The following is a 16,145-nucleotide window of genomic DNA, read 5'->3' on the forward strand; positions in this document are numbered from 1 at the left end:
CCACAATGGCACAGGGCCAGGTTATTTGCTTCTCCCTGAGGGAATCTGCCCATCCCACTTGGTCAGATAGGTTGGCTTGCTTCAGGTCCCCTCCCTTATGTGATGGCACCTTGGAAGCATACCTGTCCTAACAGCCAGGAACCACGCTGAGACAAGGAATAGGTCTCTAGTGTTTTATTACTGCTACAGAACAGAAAATCCTAACAAACTGAAGAAGCGTGGGAAAAACCCAGACATATAAACCCCAAAGACTAAGGCGGGCCCGATCTGTGTCTCTTTGAATGGCCACCTAATTCCTCAGTACTACGCATGCGCTTTACAGCCTGGATGGGAGCCCCCTGCTCGCCATCCTCACTCCTGACAATACCTTCTCTGTAGCCACCCCAGCTCTTTAGAATAGCTTCCTACCTGAGATTTGGGGGGTCCCTGCCCTTTTAGCATTCCGCAAGGCCAAGAAGACCTAACTCTTCCCACAAGCACTGGGCTAGGATAGGGTTTGAGTCAGGAGGCTAATTGGTCTGCCTGGTGGAAGGGTGCTTTTTTAAAAAAAAAAATCTTGTTTTTACTGGTTGTTGTGAGCTGCCTAGGATCATTATATGAGATATGGCAGCCACATAAATGCTTTAAAAATAAATACATTTTTTTTCCTGAGCACCTTATTAAAAATATGCAGAATGGGGAGGGGGATTTTTTTTTAAAGGAACAGATACTGAAATGAGATACTGAACTGGAACACAGGACAAACAAAACCTCTACCTCCTCTTAGATAAAATATTTCAGAGTGCAACAAAATGTTTTGACCATGGTCCACTTTGGAATTTTTTTAAAAAATGTAACTTAAGATCTTACATTTTACAGAAGGTTCCAGGAGAATGTTCAGAGATTTACTGAAAATATATTATTATACGAAAATTGACACTGAAAATAGTAATACTAATTTCTTATGATGTCCAATGTTATTTTTTAATTTTTAAAAACCTTCTCAGCCATTGAATAAAATAGTTCTAAAACAAACAATGCCACCCAGTAAGTGAATCTCAGTGCCATCTCAGGCAAGCAGAAAGGTATGTATTTACCTATTTGGAAGACGAATTCTTTTAATAGCATAGTTACAATCATCAACTTTGTTTCTGGCTTCAAATACTACTCCAAAACCTCCACGACCTAGACACTGAACTGGTTCAAAATCTGTTAGATACCTGCAAGGAAACACAGAATTTGATTTTTCCTGTTTTTGCACAACACTGATTCAACACAGGCTTATATCTGATGATTTACATATTTGAGTTGTTAGTTATCTGGTCACATATGTGAACAGACATTCAACGTAATGACCTGCCAATGGTTGGTGGACTGCTTGATTTCTATGCTTGCTACAGAAGAAAGCAAGCCATTTCTTTTATGACTAATATGGCAGGTCAAAGAAGCATGGACTGTATTATTCCTTCCACTTTCAGTTCAGTAGAGTATTTTTTAAACTGGTCCATTAAGAGACCAGTGGTCTGATCTCTAGATGTATGCTGGACGTGAAGTTAGTATTGTGCATTGACAAATGAGTCATTATGGAGGCTCCAGCTACCAATAATGGTAAGCTTGAAAGCACAAGCCTTTTAAAAAGCTGGTAATGGGGCTTTTAATTGTTGTTACTTAGTAATCTCTATGAGTTTATTTTTAAAACTGGTTTCACATTTTATTTGAAATTCCCTTTAAAAATGTCAGGAAACAGAAAATTAATCCCTTTGCATTTAAAGCACTGGGTTACAATTTTCCCAATGTTATCTTAATATAATGCCTTCCTGCATTTAAATATTTTTTTTGGAGGGTTAGAAAATGCATCACAGAAATCCATATGCAAACCATATTAATAATGCATTATTAGAAGTAGCACCTTTTAACTAAGGCAGTTGCCCCTACAGTTTTTATAATCCCACACTCAACAGCTTACCTGACAGTTTACAAGCACACCAAAACTTTTCTTTTTATTTCTTCTCCTTGCAACAGCAGCTCCTTCTATTATTATTAATTTCTATATTACTCTTCTTATAAAGTAGCATTTAATGACCAGCTTGTTGAAAGGAGATGAAGTTACATTTTAGAAAGATGGATTTAGAAATAATTCAAGTCCTCCTCCAACATAAAACGCACCCACTATGTTTACTACAAACTTAAAGCAGATTAGCTATCAATGTTTCGTTTTTAAAGGCTATTGCAGTGAATGCATTTTGTCAAAATCTAATGATTACTTTTACCGTGAGACATATCCAGAGTTCTTAAGGTCATCCCAGCTGTTATCTTTAGTTTGTTCATTTTTATTATCTGTCTGACACTGAGTTTCAGACTCCTTCCGCTGCTGATAAACAAAACAAATAGAAGTCAACCAGACTGAAATGTTAATAGTGAAAATTATACAATTTCAGATGTATATTCTGGATCTCCAAAGCATGCAGCCAAACCACGTATCACAAAAATCACTATCATAAGCAGATTCTACCCACTCAAGCTCAGTAAACAGAAAATGGCTGCTGAAGATCTCCACCCACAGAAAGGGAGGGGTTCTGAAAATGGGCACTTTCTGTGGGGGGTCTCCTTATTTAGAAAACTTGCCACCAAACTGACAGTGCCTGTCTTCTGGTAGTTTGCAAAAACCTAACTATTTCAGAAGGCTTTTGGAATCCGTTTGTGGGGGGAGCTTCCAGTGCCAGATGAATAGCTGTTAATATAATGTATGTTGTCAGGTATTATAGTATTTTGTATGTATTTTAATGGTTGTGTTGACCTTGTTATTCTTCTACACTTATAAGAGTCCTTCAAGACTGAAGCAGTTTATCCATTTCATATATAAATGAATAAAGAGATATCCTCAGCTACTTGGATATGAATTAAAAAAGTGACGGTCACAGAACTTTTTAGGATACAATTTTTCAATGTCTGGCATTTGTTGTGGAGGAGTGGTATCAGGTATTACCCCTGAGGCCATGTGGTGTGAAAGTGTGAAAAGTGTGTCTAAAGATATTATTTTCAAAGTTGAGGCCATATGATTTAGAGATATTAATTCAGAACCTAGAAGCCTTGTAAGCATTTCTAAATGTCACCTTTATTTCACTAAAAGATGAACCAGATAATCAGTTGATCTGAAATGCCTTTTAACTGGTTATTCTAATATTGATGAACAACAGATTATAAGGTTCTCTAGAAAGGAAATATGTGTGATTTCACTTCCAGAATCAAGTCCTATACCTACCTGGTTACGAGCATCAGGATGGAAAAGTCTGCGCACAATTAAAGTTGTGGCCATAATACAGAATAAGATGGTACTAGCAATTTCTTTCCACCAGTGCAGAAGTAGAACTGGATCTTTTTTTCGGATGGTCTTAGAATTCATGTTGTCAGAAAATCTCACAGTTATCTGTGTGCTTCGTCTATTCCTCTCCCGTGTGTAGTATGGTAAAAAATAGCCATTATCTATAATTAAAATAATGAATATCACTACAGTTTTCTTAAACCAAGTTCTTAAGGTCTTTATTTACCCCCCCCCCCCCCGCAGTACTCAGGCTTGAGTCTGAGATGCCCAAACTGAACACAGGGCATGGACACTATCAGCGACATACTGAAGGTGAGATTTTTCTCCTACAGGGTTATTACTGCTAGTCTTACGTAATGACAATTACCTTCCATTATGGACAAAGTAGCAGAGCAGAAATTAAGAACATCTGGGATGCCTGCCTGTTTAACTGTGGACTATATCCAGGCCAAAAAACCTGGTGCTACGAAGACTGAACAACATCAAATATCAGTATGAACTCAGTTCACTCTCTCAGACCTCTAGTAGGCTAGAAATAGGTTCCTGAGTACACCCTTACTTTCTCTAAATTGAGGAAAGGAATCCAAGCACATTCTGCTCCCATTCACACTATTATCTGGCAGGTATGCCAACATTCCTCTATCTCAGCGCATTCATGCCTTGTGACTTTGTGTCTTGTCTTGGTCTTCTCTATTATAATTTTTATAAGGATCTTTGAAAAGATATCATAACCTGTTTTTTATTCAGTGCACCTGGGAGAATGGATGATTTTTACACCCTCATTTTACTCTCAGCTTCACATGACCTGCATGGAAATTTTTTTGTGGCAGCAGTTAAAATGACAGCCTTTTCTTTTTCCGTTCCATTTAACTGTTTGATTTTAGTTGGTTGGTTGTACTGCTGATCTTTGATCGCAAATAAATAAAAATAGTGTTCTCATATTTATAACTGTAAAATTCTCAGAGATAAACCAGATCCTTCAAGATTACCCAGCTTTAGGCATATCCAGTGAGGTTTTGGACTCTCCTACTTATCTGGCTGCCCTCGATGTCATGCAAAAAGCAGGGTTTGACAACTCAGGTGGGGAGGGTCCTCTTTGATAAAATAAGCTGTTGTAAACAATGAGTGGGAGGTGCAAATGTATCAAACATCATTGCTGCCAAGCTGGATCTTTTGAAGATTACCACAGAAAGGGCTTTTCCCCTGGTGAATTAAACTTTTTTTGTAATGCTACACTTTTTTTCCCTCTGTGCCCAAAGATTTTTTCCTCTTGCTTCATCTCCATCTAGCTTTCTTTGCTCCTTTGTCTTTCCTTCTCAGTAAAACTACCCCTTTCCCTTGCTCCATCACAATCTTATTTTCCCCTTATTTTACCTTTTGGAAGGTGGGTGGGGAGTATGAATGCATGTGCATGTATACACTTGCCCATTTCTGTATGAGTGTGGTTTGTGTGAGAGGTTTTTTTAGTGTGGTTTCTGAGAAGTATGTACAACTAAGTATATACATAGACAGGTACTTAATTTCATCATGTGGACACTCAGGCAGGGGGATGGGGGGCAAGTCCCAGGAAATCTCCAGGAATGATTTCAGCTGGAGTTGGCAACCCTATGTGCACAAGATAGAAAGCTCCACACTGCACATGACTTTTGCCTGTATTTTTTTTAAAAAAGTTTTTTGGTCTACTCTTCCTTTTTTAAAGTATCACACTAAATTCATGCTGTCCTTCTTTAGGAACAAGTCTCCCTGTTCTAAGTTATTTAGTGAATACAAAATGGTATCCTTAATTTACCTAGAAACTTAATTTACCCAGAAGCTAATAATAGTTTTACAGCAATAAACGTATTGTGATTTTGGTTTAATTAGTGAAAGCCATAGCTCATGTACATGAAATAATCATTTGAAGCAATAATTGAAAACAAAGCACAATTCACACACACCATAGGGATACTGCAGGACTGACAGAGCACCATTACTATATTCTTCATGAGAAAACTTGTCATTGCTGAGGCATTTATCAAACTCATCAGATCCTACCAGCACAGGTGTTCTTGAAGGAGAATCTAAAAAGAAAGCAATCTTTTTGTAAGAGCATTAAACTACCCTTAGCATATTTTTTTTTAGTTTTATCAATATTAATTCAAAAATGATCAGTATTAAAATCATCTAATTTTTGATGTTCTTACTTTTTCTGCCCTTTTCAAGAGCATTATGGGAATGGAAGTTACCTTTTAGAACACATTTCTGACTGTTATAAAGGACCACAACTAAAGAGCTGGCAAGAAGAGACCACCCAAGTTCAGTTAATGATTATTTTAATTGCCCAAAAATATTGAGAGTGTACACAGCTGTGCCACAGTATCTTAGCTCATAGAAGTCTCTGCAACTTAATTATTTGTCTCAGTTTATACTGCATTTGTATGAGAACAGTAATATTCTAGATGTATGCACAACTTTTTAAAGAGAAATTCTAACTAGTGTCTTCATGGTTTCTTCCTGGCATCCAAAATGGATACTATCATATAAAGAACTGGATACTAGCATTTTTTCAAAAAGTATGTGTTCTTTTATCTCTGCAAATAATATAAAATCTATGTTCCCCTTAATATTAAATGAACTTTTTCCAGGATGATCAGTGGACTATGATATACTCGTATGGAATTCTTCCATTTTTTGATGGCAATATTATATTCCATGTTAATGTACAGACTTCCATATGCAAATTCCAATACATTTTTCAATGCACACTGTTTCAGAAAATCTACCTAGATGCTTATTCTAATTCTGTCAGAATATAGAAATTCCTTATTGTAGTTTTCATCAACAGTAAACAGCATTACCTTTTTCCCTGATAGCACTATCATACCTAATAGCATAGGAATGTTCAAATACTACTTTTGCAAGTTAATAAACTATGAAATACATAAATGTTTCAGTATACAACCTGATAGCTTAGAAAAGATATAGAAAAGTTTCCAATAGCTAAAAATCTGTCATAACTTTTCTATCAAAAGTTATTCTCTATCATCTTCCAGTTTTGAAAAATTGGTAAGTCCAATAAGTTACTTACGAATCAAAGGCTTCCACTTGATCATGGGCAAAGGAATAACCGCATTATCATTTCTGGACTCCAAAGCTTTAGGATTAGTAGGGAACTTATCAGAAATTCTGACCGATGACTGAAGATACAGCTGACCTCTATACATTCCTGCATATTAAATCAGAAGTCATATTTTTCCTGTAACTGATAAGATTCATCCTTTAATTTTGTAACAGAATCTCAAGACTTTTAGTATTCCCCAAAGAGAGAAATAGTATTTAGATTTTTTTTTTAAATCCAGTAGTTGTCCTGACAGCCAGGAACCACGCTGAGACAAGGAATAGGTCTCTAGTGTTTTATTACTGCTACATTAGACAGAAAATCCTAACAAGCTGAAGAAGCATGGGAAAAACCCAGAAAGATAAACCCTAAAAGTCAAGGCGGGTCTGATCTGTGTCTCTTTGAATGGTTGCTCAACTCCTCAGTACTGCGCATGCGCTTTCCCCCCTGGATAGGGCCCCCCTCCTGCTCACCATCAGTACTCATGACATCAGTGAACCGATTACAGTAATTATTGTATATTCTCAAGAGCTGAGGAAAGAGATAGCATCATTATACCACTTCATTAGGAGCTAATACAAGAACAGATACTGTCAAATGTATTGGTACCCCTCCACTTTCCCCCAAAGAATCTCAATTTGCTGTGAAATAAGTTAAAACTGACACAAGTAAATTGCATCCACCATGACTGATTCCATAGGCCGTACAGCAGACACTTTGCTTTCAATGTATGACTTAACATAAAATGAAAATGGCATGGACATAATTACTGGTACCCCTAACCTAGTATTTCATAGCATACCCTTTCTGAGGCAATAACTGCAATCAAGCACTTTCTGTAGTTCTGAATAAGCCTTCTACACTTCTCAACTGGCAAAACTCTTCTTGAGCAAACTGCTCTGGTTGTCTTAGGTTTGATGGGTTCCTTCTCCCAACTGAGTTTCAGCTCTTTCCATAGATATTCTATTCAGTTCGGATCAGGACTCATAGCAGGTTGCTTCAAAACAGTCCATGTTTGCTCTTCAACCATTCTTGGGTACTTTTAGATGTACTGTATGTTTTGGGTCATTATTCATGACTTGCGACTGAGATGGAGCTTTCTGACAGTGGCCATTATATTTCATTCCAGAATGCCTTCATAAACTTCTGATTTCATTTTGCCCTGCACAGATTTAAGGCACCCAGTGCCGGAGGCAGCAAAGCAAACCCGTAACATCTCCAGGTTTCCCAGTAGAGATGGTGTTCTTTTCTTTAAAAGCATCATTTTTTCTGTGAACATAGAGCTCCTGTGACTTACCCAAAAGCTCTAACTTTGTTTCATCTGTCCAAAGGATATTGTCCCAGAAGTATTGTGGCTTGTCAACATGCATTTTAGCAAACTGCAGTTTGGCTTTTTTTTGTGTCCATCTGAAAGAGTGGGGTCTCCCTGGGTCTTCTACCATAGAGGCCACTTTCAATCAGGCAGCGACAGATGGTGCAACTTGATATTGTTGTACCTTGATCTTGGAGGTCAGCAGGAAATATTTTTAAGTTTTCCATGGTTCTTTCTCCACCGTTCACACTATTCTTCTGTTCAATCTGGGATCAATATCCCTCTTGCAGCCATATCTAAGGAGGTTGGCTATGATCCCATGGACCTTAAACTTCTTGATAATATTAGTAATGGGGGTGACAGAAATATGAAGCTCTTTGGAGATGGTTTTGTAGCCTTTACCTTTACCATGCTTGGCTATTACCTTCTTTGTTTCTTCCTCAGACAACTCTCTTTTCTTTTTCTTGTCCAAGTTTACTGTGTCTCACACAATGACACAAAATGCCTGAGTGAATACTTTTCTCCATGCCTTTTTCACTTCCTCTATTATTTACAAGAATATGTTAAGTCATAAATCAAAAGCAAAGCATCTGCTCTATGGACTGTGGAATAAAGCATGGTGGATGCCATTTACTTGTGTCAGTTTCAACTTATGGTACTTCATGGAATATTGGTAGTCTTTAGGAAAAGGTGGATGGGTATCAATACTTTTGGTCACATCTGTATGTCAAGGATATGTCTATACAGAAAAGTCTAAAAATGTACAATACAGATTTCCCACCAAAAAAGCAAGTTTAGATCTCCCATCTAAGCTTCCCACAAAAGGATAATCTCTACTCAGCATTTAATTGTGTAAATAGGTGTATACAAGGAGAAACACCTTATGTATAAATAACTAATATATACATAAGGAGAAACTGTCTTTCCAGCTCCAAGCAGTCAGATGAATCACTTAAGGAAGAAAAGTTAATTTTACACAAGCAGAGCACAAACACCAGCAGCACAGTCAGATCAGAGAATTAGGGGTGTGTTACAACAATCACTATTGTTTCTATACCCCACGTTTTTTAATTATTAAACATGATGCCGTTAATAGGACCGTGCTTCAGAAAATATGTCAGCACATTTAAAGCATCTTTAAACAGTTAAAGCAACTGCTTCCTTTGGAAGGCTTACATGACTGCTTCAAAAGGTGTTCCTGAGGACATGGCTGCTTTAAAGGTTTAAGGAGTGGGCCATAAAATGGGGGCTGCTAGACTGCAGGTATTACACCTTGCTCAATAACTACAAACTATGCTTATAATTTAAAGATTGCAGCTTGTTTCCTCACCCCAATTAAAAGAAATGTAACCTCACTGTACGCAATGGAATTTACTTCTGGATAAATATGCATAGAATAAGTGTCAAAATTTATCCATCTTATCAACACACAAAGTACTGGTCATATCATATACATGAAGCTGCAAATGCCAAAGCACAGGTCAGATTCTAATCACCATTTTTCCTCTTAAAAAAAAAATCAAAATCCTCTTAAAAAAATAAAATACAGAATTTGTCTATAGAGTTTGGGACAAAACAAATGATGTAATATGTTGAAGGAGGCAGCATACCTAAATAGACACTGGATTCTGTGGCTCCTCGAGCAGCTTCCACAAGGTCTTCTTCATCCTCTAAGATATCATTATTAGAGGTGTAGCTTGTATCATCAAAGAGGCTGATTGGAATTACTTTGCCATCTTTCACCAACCAAGCAGAAGCAACTGGAGTGCAAAACTGCAAATAAAATAAATCATTGTTTAAAAAGTACATCCAAAAAGGTTTTAGTGCACAGGTTTTTACAATGCAAAGGATAATTTATACAGAAGATAACTGTTTAAAAAAGCTTAAATTCCACAATATTATCTAAAAGAAAATGAAAATTGTTTTGACAACCTTATAGCATATCTTAAGAACTATAACATATTTCCCATCTCTAGTACCTGGTATTCCCATTCCAGATGTCCTTCCTTCTTATTAAATGCCATAACCTTCCAGTCAGCTACTGAAACCTTTATCACTGTGTCCTTCATTGTAGCCTCTTGTTCTTCTACTTCCGAAATGATTTTAGAATCTTCTTTGTTAATATTTGATTTCATATTCCCTTCAAGAAATCCTACCCTTGATTCAGTCTCCGGGAGATAACGTAGTTCAAAATGACCAACGCTAAAATTCCACCTTTAGAAAAAAAGGTCAAGATTGTGACTCCAAATCGGTTCTATCTTCATAATATATAATAGATGTCATGCCATTTCTGAAATAATGCACCCTAGTATTCTGAATTGTAGTAAAACAGAGGGTTAAGTTATAATACTAATTTGGACCAACTAATCTCCAATGTAGTATTATCAGCTGGAAGCTTCATTAAGGGAGAAAACCTATAAGCTTGATAAAAAAGTGTCTCAATGTCTGGCTTTTCTTTGCATGATTTTTTTTTTCCAGGAGGAAGGAATTAATTGACTGAATTATGTCACCTGTTAATTATAAAACAATGAAGCTAAATGTTGATATAGAAGATAATATTCACTTCCAATATTTTATCTTTAATTTCCAACGTTTTGCCCTTCTATATTTACAGAACACATCTGGATACATTCTAATGTCTTTCCACTATTAAATGCTGTTGCTGGGGTGGCAACTGAAAGGAAAACTGAGGGGAAAGGAGCTTATGCTTCATACTCAACAGTCTTCTATAGCCCTAGAAGATTCTAATACTGCCCCACTGCAGGTACATCATGTGCAGAGACCATGGAGAAGAATTATTACTTCACTAAGACATAAGATAACAGTACTGTACATACTTTTCATTGCCACTGCGGGGCCCAACAGCGCGAACTGTTTTCTGAGTTCTATGCAGGAGAAGAATATCTTCCTGCTCTATTTCACCATCATCCCAGCGGCGACAGCCCATTGCTGAACATATGTACTTAACCTGGGGCCAGAAGGAAAGATTTAATTCAAGAGGCTCTTCCTTAGTTGCTGATATCCTATTCATTAATTTAGTGAAATTGTGACATTTCATGTTACATCTCATTTGTACATTTGTATTCAAAAAGTAAAAATGGATTCCCCATGTCACACAGAAAATGGTGCTTCATTTTGGGCAAACTCTAAAGTTAAAGCATTCACATTCCCCCTGCCCAGGTACTTTTGAGAGTAAATATTTTGTGTTTTTATTATAAATCATACTGGTAGTTACTGAATTAAAAGACTATACAGAAATGAAATAAACTAAAAATGCAACTTGCAATATGACTGAAACTGACGACAAGCCAGCTTTTGCAAGTTTTATAAAATCTTAAAAGATAGGTTGGTAGTGTTATTCTGTGCAAGAGGAGGAAAGACCTTGCCTAAGTTCACTTGGTACTGAGATGGGGCTGAGATGAAATTTGGAGACAATCATTACTTAAAAATATTATTTAATTTGATATATAAATGTAATAAATACAAAAAATGAAACAAAACTATCCTAATTATTAGCTGCATTATTATTGTCTAGCAGTAAACCCCAGTCTTTCTCAACTGAGGTTCTATGGAAGCCCAGGGGTCTGCAAGAGATCATGATTGGAAAAAAAAAAATTCATGTGCCACGCAATGCTAGTGCTCTCGGCAGTGGGAATTTTTACGTGCTATGACTCAGCTGCTAGCCTGCCACTTTGCTGTTGTTGTAAAGGTTCTAAAACATGAATAGTCTAGGTTAGAAGTGAATTGTACTGTGAAGTTTTCAAATTTCTTGCCATTTTTATGCAGCGATTCCCTAAAACCTGAAAATTATTTCAAGGGTTCCACCAGGATAAATGGATATTTTAATTTATTCCCTAATTAGTCAATCACTGTAAAATTTTACCGGAACCTTGTATATATGCACCCTCTTTCTACTTTCTAGTTCCTCTTTGTCCTTCTGAATATATGTGTGCTATTTCAAAGCAATTTAAAAACCACAAAAACATTAAAAGTCAAAAGTCTGTTACCAAATGATATACTATTTTACCTTTCCTGAATATGAACTCAACCCATATGTTGTCCGGGACTTTCCTCCAACCAGAACTACATCATCTCCAAATCTGTAGGATGATTCAAGAAGTGACTCAACAGTGAAAGGAACAGCTTCAATACTCTCTCTGTCACGATCCCACTGGAAAAGGTCTCCATCCAAGGAGGGAATTATCATCTTATTCCCAAATACCTACAAAGTATTCAAACAGAAGTATACATTTTAATAATGAAAAAAAGGATACAAACTGATCAGAATCCAGAAATATTTAAAATCAAATGTGATCCAGATTAATAGAAAAATACCATAATAATGACTCATAAAGGTATTTAACCAATGCATATACACAATTGTGCTCTGATCCATGTTCTTTTTCAGATTGACTACGTTCTATGACACATACCATTTTTTCTTTCAACTATAAATGAAGGAAAGACTTATAAAAGTGCTTCATCACTTCTTTAGAAAGAGATTTAAGCAACCTCTGGTTTTGGTGCAAAATCATAATCAGTAATTTCCTGAGAATGGAAGGTAGTGTGAAGTCTAATGATATACATATGAGCTAGGCCATGAGAGAAAGAATGGAACAGGAAGAGTTTCTTCTAGAAAACTGCAATGTGTGACTCTGGGATTTTTTTGTATTTTCAAATAGCAGAGTCCAGTGTCATTCTACAAATTGCTTTCAGAGCTAAAATATGTAATTTGTTATGGGGCACAGTGGGTCTGTTATTCAAAAATCAATATTTATAAGCCCCTTTAACACATAAAAAAGTTTTTCAGGATTGTTGGATCCCAGCCATTGTCTTTTCCAGAAAGAAGAAAAAGAACTGATTTGTTGCTCTTAGATAGGAGACCCACTGTATTTCAGATCAAACACAAAGAAGTGTCTTGCTCTGAAAATAAAAAGCCCATGCAGAGTTTCAGCAATACATGGAACAAGAACACGATCTGGAAGAAATATGAGCTGGAATCATAAGAGGCAGAGGAACTGGAGGCCATATTATTAACATGCAACAAATGATAGACACTAAATTTGATCTTAGCCAAGATCAAGAATGGAAAAAGTAACAGAATTCCAAGGATGGATGGATGGGTGGATGGATGGATGATTACTCATTATATAAAGGCTTTTGACTGACCATAACAAATTGTGGTTAAAAATGTGTTCATCGGGCTACCTCATCTGCCTACTGAAAAATTTCTAAGATGACTTGGAAGCAACATTTTGAATGGAATATGAAACAACTAAATAATTCAAACTTGGGAAAGGACTGTGTAAAGCTTCTATACTGTAACCTTAATTATTTAACTTAAATGTAGACTATGTAAAGAAAAATGCTGGCCTAGAAGAAATAGGAGAAACAACGAACTCGGATATGCTATGGATACTATTTTGATGGCTGAAAGCAAGGAAGATTTAAGAAATATCTTGTTGAAATTGAAAGAGAGTACAAAAGACAGTCTTCTGCTTTATTAACTCCTATCTCCCCAAATAATATGTCAAAACTTCATCTTCCTAGCCTCAAAAATTCACACAGGTGGTGACTGTAACATGAAATTCAGTCATTCTGACCAGGATACATCCCACCCAATACAGCATATATTGCAGAGAAATTGTTAGATAAAGCACGTAAAGAAGAAAGTGAGAAGTGTGCAAATAATATAGACCAGAAAGTAATCATCCATCTTGATACATGCAGCAATATGCACAACAATTCCATCATATTTGCTTATGTCTCCTCACTGAAACTACTGAAATCTTAGGAAATGAATATGCTACAAAATATTTATAACAACACTGAAGTTACTAAGTTATAAATATCTGTACAGGTAGATCTTGAGTTACAACCACTCATTAAGTGAATCTTCAAAGTTACGACAGCGCTGAATGAGGGGGACTTAGGACTGGTCCACGAAGTTGCAGCCACTGCAGCATCCCCACAGTCTCATGAACGCAATCCGGGCACTCAGTGCCTCGCTCGTGATTATGACGTTGCATCAAGCTGCAGTCACATGGTTGTAATTTCCAACATTCCCTGCTGGCTTCCCACAAGCAAAGTCAATGGGGAAGCTGGCACAAGTCAGAAGTTGCTCAAATGTCTGCCACTTTTTCACCTGCCCACACTCCGTAGCACCTGCGTGCACTCTAGAGCACCTGCCAGAGGCCCCTCCCACACTCTGGAGTGCCTGCCCATGGTATCTGCCAGCCTGCTCGCCTGGGACTCCCACCTCTTCCCGCTTAATGACCAGCACAGTCCTGGGGTTACGACAGCAACTGGGACTGCAAGATTGCATTGCTAAGCAAAGCAGTCATGTGAAGTTGTGCTTTACTACCATGCTGCTTAGCAATGTAAATTCCAGTCCCAATTGTCATTGTAACCCCAGGACTATCTGTAACAGAACTGTAACTGAACACTAACAAGCCAGGTCATCCTACCAATATTAAAAATAATAATAATAATAATAATAATAAGCAAAAGTAAAAGCTACTGAGGAAGCAGAATGGCAGAAGTCAGGGAAGAAATCTGGAGAGTTTCAGCTCAAGACGAGATAACCTTATATAAGTTTTAGAGCTTATTCCTGAAACCAGCTATAGATTATTCGTATCTCTAGGCTTACATACATCTTGCTTATAAGGATTTTTAATTCTCTCACATTTCTTAAAAGAAATGAGCAGATTAGCTATCCTAGCATGCACCTTGGTGGCAGATAAAGACAGACAGACAGGCAGACACACAAAGAGTAACATTATGCTTTCCAAAACCAGTCAAGGAAATTGTTTTGAAAGAACTCTGAACTGGTAATATAAATGGCTTCTGAGAATGTTTGTTGGAAAATAATTGGTTACAATTGGTCACACTCTGAATGTGAACTATGAATTCTTGAAAACCCACATTAAGAATTGAAGGGATTATACTGCTGCTCCTGGTTAATATAAATTAGTGTCACAGAACTAATTTATAGTTCTAAAAGAAAAACAGTAATTCCAGACTTGATTATTTAATAAGACCACAAGAATTCATCTGAGTGAACATTTGTGATTTTTCCTCTTATTCATGGTAGAAAGAAGGATGCATCAGGTGGTGAAATCATCACAGTTCCAAAAAGACTAGGAATATGGGCTCCCATTGAAATGATAAAGAAATTAAAATGTCTACTATACTAAGGAATCAGCAAGGGCATGCGATTTAGTTACAGAAATGACATCATCCCCTTTCCGTTTGTGTTTAAGCATTACCTCATCTCCTAATGCAAGAATGAGTCATCTACAATTACCCTGATCCACAGAATTTAGGTTATCTTGAAGTTATTTCATGTTAAGTTGTTCAACTTCAGTGAAAAGAAAATACATAATAATTAATACTAATGGCAAGCTTCGGAAAGTGAGTACCTTTGAGTTTGCCATAAGACCCACACAAAAATAAGACATACTTAGATTTCGTATGTAAACAAAAATGGGTATTTGTAATTTATAAGTTTGTTTAAACATATACCTACCCAACAAGCATTAGTAAACCGTGAAGAAAGTTTGAGGCAGCAGATTAGAGATTTACAGCAATTAGAGCTTGCTTCAGCTCTATTTCTCCAATTCTCTCAGTTTTTCTAATTTTCACTTATTTTCTTATATATGTGATTCTACTTAGCCTGCAGATGGGGACTCAACAAAGTTTGTATGGGGAAACTAAAGTCTATTTAGATATATTTGGAGGAGGGCAGAAAATACAGATGAGGTTTCAGCAATTCAATTACTTAATAGTTTATAATGAGTATGCTGGAGAAAAGCATTAGATTTTTTTTTGGTGACAGTGCATTACAGGTAGTCCTAGCTTACTAACCACTCGTTCAGTGACCATCTGAAGTTACAATGGTGCTGAAAAAGTAACTTCACAGCCGATTTACGACCATTTATGACCTTTGCAGCATCCCTTAGTCACATGATCACAGAGAGACTGGAGACGAAGGGATTTCAAGAGAGTAAGCTGTTTGCTATTCTACACAGAGAAAACAATACGATTGTGCCAGCAGTGGGGAAAGGTAAAGCAAAGGAAAGATTGCCTGCAGAAACTGCTTTTTTTCTACCCCCTCCCTTGCAGAGTGGAGAGATTGGAGAGGAAGAGATTTCAAGAGAGTAAGCTGTTTGCTCTCCTACACATCAAAAGCAATGCGACTGCATCAGCAGCCCAGGGCGGGAGCAGCGGGGATGCTACACAAACAGCATACAGTACTCTCTTGAAATCTCTTCCTCTCTGATCTCTCTGCCCTGGTGAGGGGGTCAGGCAAATGAGAGATTGCCTACTGAAATTGCTTGCTTTTTTTCTCCCACCCCCGCAGAGAGACTGGAGAGAAAGATTTCAAGAGAGTACTATAAGCTGTTTGCATAATGCACCCACAGCTCCCAGCCCCA

At 37.1% G+C, this 16,145-nt stretch overlaps 1 protein-coding gene across 2 annotated transcripts in view; it reads right to left on the reverse strand.

The window, feature by feature from the left end:
* Nucleotides 1–16,145, reverse strand: part of EIF2AK3 (eukaryotic translation initiation factor 2 alpha kinase 3) — a 36,957-nt gene that overhangs the window by 12,051 nt on the left and 8,761 nt on the right. The window contains exons 3-11 of one of the 2 annotated variants that reach the window (XM_063300388.1): nt 11,738–11,932; nt 10,548–10,678; nt 9,690–9,924; nt 9,321–9,483; nt 6,369–6,506; nt 5,239–5,361; nt 3,242–3,462; nt 2,250–2,347; nt 1,077–1,199 (exon numbers count right to left, since the gene is read on the reverse strand). In XM_063300388.1, coding sequence (XP_063156458.1) covers nt 1,077–1,199; nt 2,250–2,347; nt 3,242–3,462; nt 5,239–5,361; nt 6,369–6,506; nt 9,321–9,483; nt 9,690–9,924; nt 10,548–10,678; nt 11,738–11,932 — 1,427 coding nt within the window. Of the gene's footprint in view, nt 1–1,076; nt 1,200–2,249; nt 2,351–3,241; nt 3,463–5,238; nt 5,362–6,368; nt 6,507–9,320; nt 9,484–9,689; nt 9,925–10,547; nt 10,679–11,737; nt 11,933–16,145 lie in introns of both variants that reach the window. The other variant, XM_063300387.1, reaches the window with a different exon arrangement.

The sequence above is a fragment of the Candoia aspera genome, chromosome 4 (assembly GCF_035149785.1).
Source record: "Candoia aspera isolate rCanAsp1 chromosome 4, rCanAsp1.hap2, whole genome shotgun sequence".
NCBI lineage: Eukaryota > Metazoa > Chordata > Lepidosauria > Squamata > Boidae > Candoia > Candoia aspera.